Raw genomic sequence first — 13,815 nt, 5'->3', positions numbered from 1 at the left:
AAAGCAGTAAATTACAAACATAATATAAGTACTTAGACTAAACCTGACTCAAAATTATTGGCTGCCGTAATTGTATTGACACTGTAGTCTGTGTAAATAAGATAGCTGAAAAGCATTATTTTGCTTTATTTTGTATTTTGAAGGGGTAACCGCGCCTCACGTACCCTCGTCACGTATTAAGCTTCATTCCAAGAGAAAGGCTTTCCCAAAAATTGAGATTTTGATCGAATTATTTGAGAAAATATTTTATAAACGGCAGACACAATGAGGTACTGATACCTTCCATGGCTTTGATGAAATAAGTCTCTACATCGTATCAAGAAAAAATCAATATACCTACTGCGTAGTTATTTCGTAGCTCCTTCAACGTATTTTGATTACAGGAATAGAAAATTAAATAAACTTTGATACACGGAGCTTCAAAAGTGTTTATTTAAAAAATATTACGTTATAGTTAGAGACCATCTACTAAAAGTATTCCTACAGCGAATTTCCGTAAGGGATTTCCTTCATTTCCTTTGTTCAATTTCTTGCCGCCCTTGAAGAACGGTTTTAGAAACCTAAAATCCAAAGTTTTACCATAGAATTTATTTAGATTGTTCCTGTGTATTGAAAAATAATTTCAATACACGGAAAATGTTAAACTTTATAACAGGCAGCTGTAGCCTACTTATTATAGACCAAGGTTTTAATGGAATGTGTTTCATTTACAGATAAGATTTGGTATCTGCTACCAGGGATCAAGGAATAGACTCAGAATGACGAACGACACACTGGGATTTTTCTTACAGAAATATGACACAGATAGTAAGTACCTACTGTTACGATATAGTTAATACGCAATTAATATTATAGGGATAACTACCTAATAATGTGGTTACACTTGCGCAAATCTGCGCCTGCTCTGAAATTACTAAAATATTAACATACTTACAAACTAGCTGTGCCCGCGACTTCGTTCGCGTGGAATCAGCGCGCTTTATATAACCACGGACGTTCAGGCGCGAGGCTTGTAGTACGTACTCTGTACGTTAAAAATGTTCGCCGTGATTCTTTAAATTGACATAACTTTTTTATTTATGAACCGATTGACATGAAATAAACACTAAAATGTTAAGTGAAGCTTACTACAATATATTAGTGAAAACCGTATCTAAATCGAATAAGCCGTTTCTGATATTAGCGTGCACAAACATACAGACAAACAGACAAAAAAAAAATTAATTACAATTTCGGGTTCGGCATCGATATAATAACAACCCCTGCTACTTTTTTTTATATATTTCCATTGTACAGACACCAATTTTCTACAATTTTATTATATGTATAGATAAATCTTTAAGTCGTCTTATCTTCAAACTTCGATACTACTTATTTTTACGGAAATCTGACAAAATACACACACAAAATATTTTTTTTCTAGAACGGGTCTACAAAATTTCATCGAACTAGATTGGCTAGTATTCAAATTAGAACTAAATTACGTTTGTTTGGAAAGCGCTGGGAAAAGCGCCAGGGTTACTTCTCTTAACATAATAATTTTACTATAATAATATTCAAGATCTTTGTAGGCTTGAAGACTTTCTTCTTAATGAGAAGCCGCTCCACTTTAACTAGCTCTACATTTTGACAGTTGGTGGCGGGGTGTGGCGGTGAGAGAGCATGGAGGGCGCGGACGGGAGCGACGATCTGTTGGATTGGGAAGCCCTGTACCAGTTTCCAGTGCAAAATGCCACCTGGAATACGACGGAATGGGTGCCCAACGCATGGAACTCCACTGCAACAAACGACACCTGGTGGAATTCGTCCGCGCCCTTTGACTCACCTGCCGCCCTCATACGCGCCGCAGCGAAGGCGGTTCTCCTCGGTTTACTGATTCTGGCAACAGTAATTGGTACAGTATTTGTTTTCCAATGACTAACATTTAAATTCTTGTAGTGCAGCATAACAGGAAACCATAATTATTTATCAACGAGCATTAGTGAACAACATGTGTTTCTAATATTCATATTTAGTTTAGTCACGTCATAATTTATAACAATATTACTGAACTAACATTCGGTTCTGATCTACGAATTGAGTTATTGTTGCATTATTGAAAGCCGCGGAAATACATAAATATTTGAACATTTAGTTTCTTGAAATCTTTAGAATCAAACAAATCTTACAATTCAAACGGTAGTATCTAAGTACCTATATTTATTGTTCAAAAGTATAATATTTATCTATTTGAATAATAATAAGTACTCGTTTTATTTATCGAAAGCATAATATTATTTTCGAATTGTCTTTCCCGGTATTCAACCTGAATCGCTATGATATTTAAAGTGTCCTAACCTCTAAAAATAATTCTATAAGATACAAAAACAAAGGTAAAGTATAATATTAATGAGATCTATAATATTGAATTATTTATTGTTGCAGGTAATGTATTTGTAATAGCAGCAATACTGCTAGAGCGGCATTTACGCAGTGCTGCTAACCAGTTGATCTTATCGCTGGCGGTAGCAGATCTCCTGGTGGCCTGTCTAGTGATGCCCCTCGGCGCGGTATACGAAGTTGCCCAGCGCTGGACGCTGGGGCCCGAGCTTTGCGATATGTGGACCTCGGGGGATGTGTTGTGCTGTACTGCCTCCATTCTGCATCTAGTTGCTATTGCCCTTGATAGGTAAGCCGCATGGTGAAAAGTATTTTAATTGACCAAAACAATAAAATTTTAGTCAATTTCAATTGTTATCGATTGTTAGGTGAGGTGACTCAAGGTCACAAAGCAATAGTCTGTCTTCGATAATATCTCTAGTGTCTGTAATTATTTCAATTGTAGTTTTTCAAAGACATCCTTATGTATCTATCTCTTTTTTTAAGGTATTGGGCTGTGACAAACATCGATTACATCCACGCACGAACTGCACGTCGAGTTGGTTATATGATCGCGTGCGTTTGGGTCGCAAGCTTCCTAGTTTGTATTGCACCACTCCTGGGTTGGAAAGATCCCGACTGGAACCGACGCGTCTCCGAAGATCTTCGTTGCGTCGTCAGTCAAGATGTGGGCTATCAAATATTTGCAACCGCGTCGTCCTTCTACGTACCAGTGCTAGTTATCTTAATATTGTATTGGCGGATATATCAAACGGCTAGGAAAAGAATAAGAAGGCGACCGGGAACGACGACTAGAGGAGGACCACCACCTGTCCCTGCGGGTGGAGCTCTAGTCGCGGCGGGGGGCAGCGGCGGTATAGCCGCGGCAGTGGTGGCGGTAATCGGTCGTCCGCTGCCCACCATATCCGAAACGACAACGACGGGCATCACAAACGTATCGTCGAACAACACGAGCCCCGAGAAGCAGTCGTGCGTCAACGGCCTGGAAGCGGACCCGTCGACGACGGGTTACGGAGCGGTCGCCGCCGCTTACTATCCGACGCTGGTACGTCGCAAACCCAAAGAGGCGGCCGACTCCAAGAGAGAACGAAAAGCGGCGAAGACATTAGCAATAATAACCGGCGCGTTCGTCGCGTGCTGGCTTCCTTTTTTCGTATTAGCTATTTTAGTCCCGACGTGCAACTGCGAGGTGAGTCCGGTGCTGACGTCGCTGTCGCTGTGGCTGGGCTACTTCAACTCCACGCTGAACCCGGTGATCTACACCGTGTTCAGCCCGGAGTTCCGACACGCGTTCCAGCGCCTGCTGTGCGGCCGCCGCGCGCGCCGCCGCCGCGCGCCGCCCTAGCCGCCCATCTCGAGAACCTTCGCCCCAACCCGACTGACCTCATTTAGCTCGATACATAAACATATTACTTTATCTTGTTACATTTTCAGAGATATATTTACACCCCCTTATTTTTTTTGTACGTGATAAATGTGATTATGAATAAGTATAATGTCTAATTCCTATTAAATTACCTATAAGTATAGGTTTAATAAAACATTTTTAAGTAAGGGATGTGTTAAGTAAGCTTAATAAATACAATCTTAACTTAGATACAATAGAACTTACTGTGATCAATGATTGTAGTCATGAATATAAGGTAGGTACTAATAATTTAAATAGTAATTTGAAATATCATTAAATAACTTATGAAGAAGTGTTTCAGTTACCTATACTTAGTAGGTATCTTATATATATTTTTCCTGAAATATAATAATTATTATTATTTATGTCTTTTATTTTAATATAATTGTAGGTAAGTATTGTATTGTACGAGTAAGCAGGTATGAATACTAGCATTTTTTCCATTCTTGAAATGCAACGTTTTTCGGACCCAAAAACTAGAGAATCTATTCACTCAAAAACTTAGTTCAACTAAAAAATATAAACCGATTTAGTCTAAGTATGTAATACAGGAATAACTACATCAATAAAGGATAGCTACTTCTAAAATGATATTTATTCCTGATTTATTAAGTGAAGATAAATCTTCTCCGAAAATGGCAAACGCGACGTCATCACTTCAAAATTTCTAATTAAATTTTCCTTCGTTGTGAAACTTGATTAAGGCGCGTCTACCACAATAAACAAAATGATACGACGATAACGTAAAATACTTGCATGAGTTAGAATTTAGAAGCTTAATTAAAATCGAACAACTAAGTGAGTACTGGTTAACGTGTCAGCCAGCCGTGTCTTTCTAAGTAAAAGCGTTTGTTTTCCTTCACCGTTAAAGCAAGTAATAGGTACCTATACTAATTACTTACGAGTGCTTGCTCGGGATCAGACCCCGGACTCTCCCACTAGGAGACCATCTTAACCATTAGGCTATTGGGAGCGGTCAGTGATGCGAAAATTTAAATTGTTAAGGTGCTGATAAACCTGAATATTCGCTTGGAACAAAACCTAAAGCATTCGCGTTTTTTCATTGTCGTCCTATTAGAAAACGGCGAATGCCCTGTTTTATTACAAGTGAATACTCAGAAATCCTTAAGACTATTAGAGATAGAGGAATTTTTGCAAGGAACCATGGTGTTGACTTTAAAATAAGAACTGCATTCAAAGATATCAAATATCTGATACACAGGTGGGGAAACTGCGTACTTAGCGGACGCGAAATTTTCTTGCTTTTCCCTAACTTGTAAATAACTATAAACCTGACACTGGCTAATCTGTGTAAAGCCAGAAGAGAGAAAAAAAAAAGATCACAGGTCAACAACCGAACTCAGTTTATATTTAGCCATTAATTTTGATTGATTAATTAATATTTCTATTCATAACCTAAGAACAAAATAAAATTAAATAGCCTCGTGGAAGGACCAGAAGTAACATAGGTTACTTCTGGTCCGGTAAAATCAAAGAGTTCCTGCGGAATTTATATAAAAGTTAAAATTCACGTGGAAAAAGTTCCGTCATCATCATCAGGTATCATCTAATTGTTACAGAGAGCTGGGGACGGATCTAGACTATTTCTTAAAAAAATCAAAGAGTTCTCACGGGATTTAAAAAAATCTAAATCAATGCGGTTGAAGTCGCGGGCATCATCTACTATAATTTTATGTCTCAAGTTACAACATGTTACTTTGCGTTGGGTTAGATATGGTGTTTCTAGCTTAGTTAATTCAAAAGATTAGGACAATATCATTGCTTTAAATAACCGTAGGTTGGTGTGAAGTATTCTTTACAAAGTCACAGCCATAAATTGACCGTAAACGTTCAGTATCATATTATCGGCGAAACGTTCATTTATTACCTATTTTTAATGTGCCATTAGGTCCTCTTGTTCGGAATACCGTAATAGTCTGGACAGTATCACATTTATTACTATTTCACACGAGGTAAGTTTCGCTGTAATTAATTTTTTTAAAGCTAAATAAACGCCCCATCTTTATTAGGCTTTCTTTTATTTCCAAGATTGGTTATTCTTATTAATTGAAGGTTTAGATTTTAAAACTTTTATATCTGGTTTGCCGGAGGTATTTTCATTGAGTAAGTAATAAAAATGTGGATAATTTTGAAAATAACACACGTTAGAAACAATATCCAGTGGCTTCTGAAACGATATTCATTGGGAATAACAAAGGGTAATCATCGATCAAGATCTAAAATATTCAATTGGATCGAGTTGACAGTTTGGAAATTCAACTTGATTGACATATTTCGTCACAATTACAAAAAAATTCAAACACTGCAAGTTAATTTACTTCTTATGGCTGAAACACACCGATCCAATAAGTAGATTCCTACCAACTCACTACCTACCAATAAAATAGAACGAGTAACATGAACGCATTACAATGCAAAAACTAAACATGGTTAGCAACTCTGAAATTATTAATTTTGCTGAAATCTGACTTTAAAATAACAGGGCTATACTTTTTTCCTCAATGGAATGTGCACGGCTGCCGTTCCGTGAAATATTTATTCTTTTCCACGAGTTTTAAAGATAAAACCTACTTTATAAAATAAAGCAAAATTGTATCCTCCAAACTTTTGCTTCGTTTAATCAGCTGGGACCGGGTACGACTCTTTATCTTCATTTATTTTTACTACCTACACTGGGGAGTGCGGCATTCAGTTACCTTAGTTATTAACTAATTCCATTAAACACAGTTAATGCAGATATGAGACAATGGGTAGTATCACAGTTCACTCGGGTAGTATAAAATGAAACTTTGTTATTAGGGTGACAACGTCTGAACTTGGACCGGAGGTCGTGGTACGAAGGTTAAAAAGACTAAGTAATTTCTGTAAGTACTTATATTATAATTTCATTATTTTGGAGTCATTTTGATATACTTTTGCCCGCGATTCAGGTTTATAATAGTCCCGTCTTTTTTATAAAAAAATCATTTATAGTAATCCTTTGCTTTTCCTTCATTCATGTTAATCAGTTTAGGCGTAAAAATTAAAAAGACTTTTTATTCAAATAATTAGCAAGTACTTTAGAGATGTAACAAAGAAACATACAATATTTTTGATGCATATAATTATAATATAATTTCATGGAAAAATATATTTAAATATAGTGCGTTCAGAAACAGGTTAATATTAACATAAAATTTAACGTTTCTAATAGTAGTTATACTAACTGGAATTTACTAAGACTTAAGTTTCAGTTATAACGATATATGTTTTAAAACTGAGCAAAGTCGCTAAGTTCGCTCTATATAGATCTGAAAGGACTCTAAGTACCAAAGAAAAAATTCAATTAGAGCTTCTGAATTTTTTTGTGATTATAGCTACAAAATGCTATAGATAATATTATTATAAATGTTTTTTTTTAAAACATTCTAACTTTAATTAACTCATTGACATTGTTCAAATTACGAGTCCAATAATTTAAGCGTAATTGAAAAAAGAATGAAAAAATAAATGCATTTACAAGGTTGAGAGAGATAAAGTAAAAACTATTAATCAAGCTCGGAAGCGGATGCTGGATGCTGGAGCCGTGCAGATGTATTCGCATATTTCTTCATTTGGGATTCTCATTTTTTGGCGTTGTGGCATTGTGATAACAATATGAAATTTCACAAATTTTCACCATTACTTTTTCACAGTGAATCGACACGAACTTTAATTTTACACCAACATTCAAACCTTACATTGCAAATTTTCACTAGGTAAGTACTTACAATAGGTAACGAAATTGCTAAATTTATCCGTAAACTCAAATCAATACTGAAAACGCTATTAATTGTTAAGTATCTTTAACATTTAAAGGTCAAATGTGAACTGAGATTTCAGGCCTTGTCGAACTCTATTCTCTACCTTCGTAAACAGTACAGCAACAAGTTAACGTGGTTTCCACGTTAATTAAGCCTGATGAAGGTTATTGTAATCAACCCTTTATTCTTATGCGTTAAATCGATGTGGGAGTCATGTACCTATTGTTCACGACAGGTCGAGGAGTAATACGTTATTCATCACAATCCAAATCAAATAAACTTACTCTAACATCGCTACTTATAAGTACTTGATTTTGGAATTATTCATCACTAGCTAATGCCCGCGACTTCGTTCCCATGGATATGGGTTTTTAAAAATTCCGTGGGAATTCATTGATTTTCCGGGCTCGTGCAAGCAACGTGTGCCCTCCCCCCCCCCCCTCCCTCCACCCCTCACTTCATACCTACCTAATATACCTTCCTATATAATACATAATATCCTATCAATCTGGAATAATGTAACTTTCAAGTGGTGAAGAATTTGTCAAATAGGTGCAGTGGTTCCAGAGATTACTATCCACATACAGGTGAGTGTGATGGGATCACACTACGCAGTGCGACCCGCGCGACGCGACGCGGACGGCGCGACGGAGTGGCTCTCTAGGTATACTAGTACCTACCAGTTACACTAAGGAACTAACACAAAGGAATGTACTTCCTCTATTGGCAATTCATAGATTTATTAGCTACGATTAAATCTATGTTAAGTATAGGTGCAAATCTTGCAAATTTAAGATTTTGCCGTTTCGTAAACAATCCTAGAATTTTTGAAACAACAATTTAGTATACGTCTACTAAAAGTGCTCCCAGCAGGCATGTTTTATTAAAAGTGCACGTATACTTTTGTTAAAATGAAATTTTATGTAGTAAAATAGCAAAAGTTGAAAATATCTAAACTTATGTAAACATGCTGCAAACCATCTGGTGTTATTATCTAACCGCCATCATACTTAAGAGCGAGGGTAAAGTATAGGCTATTAGTAAACGGTGGATCGGTTTTATAAAAGTATCGTATTTTCCTGTTTTATTATGTTTTGCCCTAAGAAATATAATAAATTACTTCATTTCTTCCCTTCGGGGGGATTTCGGGCTTCGATCCCCTTTAACGGCGAAGGAAAACATCATGAGAAAACCTGCATGCTTGAGAGTTCTCCTTTATGTTCGCAAAGATATGTGAAGTCTTCTAATGCGTAGGTACTTGATCAGCTTGGTGAACTCTGGCTTAAACCTTTTCATTCTAAAAGGATCCTTTTTTCATCCTTGCTCATTGATGAGACTGATATGGCTTGAGATGATGACCTTATTTTAACAACAATTTCGTAAGGCTTGAGGCCGATGCAAATTCTGTGAAGGTTTAACAGCAAATTGGTGCCTTGATTGTAAATAATCTGTTTTAAAGTATAGTCAAGTATTATTTTCTGCAGTAAAAATAGTGAAAAGGATAGAACTAAAAAGAACGGTCAATTTAGTTTACTTTAAAAATTGTGTACTACAAGCCAAATTGTCTTTTTTCTAACTTTTCGCAGTTTGTAAGGACTCAAACCCTTCAACTTTTTTGGGAGTAATAGAAAAGCTCAGATGAAAATAGAAGTATGATCTTTAGTTAGAAATTAAATTACAAATGGTAACGATGGAGCGTATCCAATGTCACAGTGCTTTCAATCAACGAAGTAATTTGGTAAGAAGTCGCAAAAATACTTGACGAGTGCTTAGAATTTTTTAAATAAAATCCGCACGGCATTTTTTGCGATTAGCTCTTTCGCTTTATAGAATTAGATGTTCTGAACCAAGAAAATTCCTGGAAGAAGATATAAACGTAAAAACAATTGCACAAAGTGCTCTGTTTTAAAATTGCTCTAAAAGGTTATTGTTCTCAGTGCTACTTGTAAAAACGGTAGGTTTCAATTTTATGAAAAATGACATAATTGAAACAACTAAAAATCCCAACTGCGAATAAAAAGTAACTGATAACTGAAAAACAAGCTTTGTATTCTATAAAATAGAATTCACAAAACATAAACTTTCAGCTTTTAAAGCTGAGCCAAAGTTTACAAAATTAGCCAATTTGACGGACAGACAGAGAGACAGACAGACAGACAAACAGACAGACAGACAGACAGACAGACAGACAGACAGACGGAGAGACAACAAAGTGATCATAATATAAGGGTTCCTTTTTTCCTTTTGTGGTACGGAACCCGAAAAATTATGAAAATTGGACTACATTTACGGAGAGAAAAACGCTTTTTGTATTATTTACAACTAGACGATAAAATCGCAATCAAAGACCAAATAAAAAATTGAAAAATATCCAGCAAACTTAGGCTCTATGCAACAAAACAAGAGACTTGGAGTTTCTTTCCCAGAATAAAAAAACTTTGCATAGGTATACATGAGTTTAATTTGTATGATCGTATTGACTGGTCTAAGTTTCATAATCCTATTATCGTAGTTTTCAGCTGATTTACAGATCTTTCTCGCTTCAATAGCTGACCTGGTTTCACAGCTCTGATCGCGATAGCGCCAGCCTTTAGAACTTTCTCGAGGAGTGAAACTAATCTTGTTTAGCTTGGTATCTGTAGCCAAGTAGTTTATCACACTTCCATGACCAATAAAAGCATGAGCCAACGGAATCAAATAGCTAAAACAAAACTTCTTATCATGCAACTGAAATGATATAACCAGGATATATATAACTAATCAACAAACAAACGAACGAACGAACCAATAAACAAACAAACAAAAATATTTCCTCTTTACAATATAAATTTACAATATAAGTATAGCCTCACCATGCGGGCAACTTAGACCGCGTGGATTTAGGTTTTTGAAAATGGGACTGTTATAAATATATAATAAACTAGCTGACGCCCGCGACTTCGTCCCCGTGGATTAAGATTTTTCGAAATCCCGTGGGAACTCTTTGATTTTCCGGGATAAAAAGTAGCCTATGTGCTAATCCAGGATAATATCTATCTCCATTTCGAATTTCAGCCAAATCCGTCCAGTGGTTTTTGCGTGAAGGAGTAACAAACATACACACACACACACACACACACACACACACACACACACACACACACACACACACACACACATACAAACTTTCGCCTTTATAATATTAGTGTGATAATAATAAAAAAGTTAACAGATAAAATAATATGATAATAATTATGAACTGATAGGGTACCATAGTCCCCGGGGAACCAAGTAGCCAAGCAATGTTCATGCTCCCTGGTTTCCCAAGAAGACCCAAGTTCAGGACCCTTAAAACTAGCTTAGTTATCTATTTTAGCTAAACGGGGCGCTGCCTCAGCTTGATGCGGCAGTCAGTCTGCAATGTTGGTTTTCAGGCATGACCCGTAGATCGGGAGCGCAAACATTGAGTTTCTTGCTGGTGCTTTTTCTGTAGGAAAGTGATTCCAGACCAGTAAATCGTATCAAAAATTACTTGTAAGGTTAGTTTCTTCTATTCTATATCTGTTGGTGGGGACTGTTTAATTTTCCGAGATAAAGATATCTTACGTACAAAATTGTGCTACTCCTTTTGTCTCCAGATGAGGCAATCAACCGCGGTGAATAGCATAAAGCCTCATAGCCCCAGGGTCTCCACGGCAAACGGAACAAAATGTAACTGTGTGGTAGTACTGGTAGGTGTTTCATGTCATTTATGACAAATCTTGAGCCGACGTGTAATAAGATTTTTACATTGTTTATTGAAGAACAACAGATTGTCGTGATTGATTCGCAATCGCGCCGCTACAGATCAATCACGCCTTCGCACAAATGACACTAAGAAAAGCTACTTGCGGGCAGAGAGTTATCATAATAGTAGTCTTAGAGCAACAAACTGCCACGTGCGTCGCGTCCTTACCGTTACCAGTCGTGTTTTTCATCATTCGGTGCACTGGATCTGCTTTTTTCTGTGATGGTTTCAGTTTGGTTTCGTGGAAGTTACGATAAGGTTTCGTTGAAGTTTCAGTGAGGTGTCGCGGGCGGTAAGATCTCGGTGAGGTTTTGGTAAGGTTTTGTAATTTTGTTGAAGTTTCAGTGAGGATTCAGTGAGGTTTAGGTTTCATTTCGTTGTAGTTTTGCTTTCGGTGAGGTTTCAATAAAATGTGTCGTTAGGTTAGGTTTCGGTTTGGTTCCGTTGAAGTTTCGGTGAGGTATTGGTTAGGTTTCGGTAAGGTATCGGTGAGGTGTCGGTAAGGTCCAGCTCAGTTTCGTTGAAGGTACGGTGAGGATTTGGTAAGGTGCCGGTAAGGTTTCGGTTAGGTTTCATCGAACTTTCGGTGCGGTTTTGGTGATGTATGGGCGAGGTGTCGGTGAAGTTCGAGTGAGGTATCTGTTAGGATTTGCAAATATTTCAGTAATAATTATTAGATTTTTGCTAGAATATCGCTCAGTGTATCGCTTTTCAATATCAAATGAAACACAGTACACATGATAGATAGAAAACTTTTTTAATTTGTCCACGTAATATTGACAAAGTTCATAGTTATGAAGTCCCTAAGTCCAATATAAACCTATAAACTAAACAATTTAACATGGAATAAATAATATAACAAGAATAAAAGATTAAATTACCTATATTTAATTAAAAAGCTTATAAGTATGTCGTTTTACTTATACGGGATTAGGTAAAAAGTACGCTGTGAACTTAACGGTACCACTTTTTTGACGCCTGATGTATGAGAACTGATGCTCCTCTGTCAAACTCAATGCTTATATGTGATACTGGTGAAATTACTTCCATGATAAATTGGTACATCAAAGTGTAGGTAACCTTTAGGTATATTTTTACTTCAGCAATGATTTATATGGGATATCTATATGTCAGGATCATAATAATATCTAACCATCATGTGGGAGGTAAAGGTTATGGTTCAACGAAAACCAAGTAGAAGCTATAATCAGCAGACCTAGCAAGTAGCAACCAAACTTTTGCCAAGTAAATTCAAATCAAATTCAAGTCTATATATGATCACTAAACTTAGTAAACAAAATATATTTGTTATGAAACCTTGCTTGATGGTTAAATATCCCTAAATCGCCAAAAGGAGTTTTCACGTCAATAAAGATATTTTATCCCAATTAGGCTTGATTTCTTCGCGGACCTTTCCGTGTTACACTCCGTAACAAAATACATCAAAGGTCAAATCACGTAAATCTTGAACTGATGGTGATTGCAGGAAACCCTAAAAATATTCTCAGTAACACCGATTCACGAATAAAAAGTATCTAAATGGATTTTCGATGTAGACCAAGTTATCGATGGGATCGAGTGATTTACAATGCCACATATTTTACTTCTTGCCTTAGGGAAATGAAAGAATATTGCATACCCACAGCGATATAAGACATTTATAATATTTTCGGGCCTTTTGTGTGTTCCTAACTTTGTTTTTACTTTATATTGGGGATATTATTGTAATGGTTTAATCTTACTAAAACATTGGGTAGGTAGATACCTGTAAAAACTTGGGACTAAGTTTAGTTTATGGAATAATAGTTAGATGTGCCTTTGTTCATAAGAAAATATTATTGAGATCCGAGTCGGTGCCAACTTGCCAAGTTCTAATAAACTTCCTTCAAACTTAGGTACCAATTTGGTAGGAGCAATATTATAGTAGGTAGGTATAGTAAGTGCCTATTAATGTTCAAGGATTCATTCATAAATCATTTTATTATATTAAATTTAATAAGTGATAACTAATAACCTATGTTTTAAATAGGTTGTCCTTACATCTCTAAAAATATTACAAATCTTATAAAAGGCAGAAGTCGGCAAACCCTCCAAACTCTACCTATTGAGAAGGACACAAAAATTAACTTTGCTAAGGTACTTGCGCTGTATTATTCATTGCTGAGGGTCATGGCCCCTTTCCAATAATCACTTAATGGTAGGGGTTTTCCTGAGATAATAATGCGATGCGATTCTTCCACAATCCACATACGACTCAACTTAGAGTACGTTATTAAAACTGTTAACCACCGCAATCGATTGATTTATGCACTGTGGTAACTGAGTCACATGTATCTATTCCCAAAGACAATTTTTTTCTACAAACAATTCCCTTGGACCTTCAAGGAATACAGTCGGCTCGGTTATTTAGAACAAAAAGTTACCTTTTGCAACGATTAGTCGTCTTGTCCATTAACTAA

The 13,815-nt window shown here is 36.3% G+C and overlaps 1 protein-coding gene across 1 annotated transcript in view; it reads left to right on the top strand.

The window, feature by feature from the left end:
* LOC123880453 (5-hydroxytryptamine receptor) overlaps positions 1–4,148 on the top strand; it is a 40,526-nt gene extending 36,378 nt beyond the window's left edge. The window contains exons 2-5 of the mRNA XM_045928583.1: positions 714–807; positions 1,634–1,894; positions 2,425–2,668; positions 2,866–4,148. Coding sequence (XP_045784539.1) covers positions 1,663–1,894; positions 2,425–2,668; positions 2,866–3,724 — 1,335 coding nt within the window. The 5' untranslated portion in view covers positions 714–807; positions 1,634–1,662 and the 3' untranslated portion in view covers positions 3,725–4,148. The remainder of the gene's footprint in view (positions 1–713; positions 808–1,633; positions 1,895–2,424; positions 2,669–2,865) is intronic.
* Positions 4,149–13,815: the final 9,667 nt, after the last annotated feature.

The sequence above is a fragment of the Maniola jurtina genome, chromosome 3 (genome assembly GCF_905333055.1).
Source record: "Maniola jurtina chromosome 3, ilManJurt1.1, whole genome shotgun sequence".
Lineage (NCBI taxonomy): Eukaryota > Metazoa > Arthropoda > Insecta > Lepidoptera > Nymphalidae > Maniola > Maniola jurtina.
Note: the sequence above shows the minus strand (reverse complement) of the source record. Positions and strands in the feature narration are given on the sequence as shown.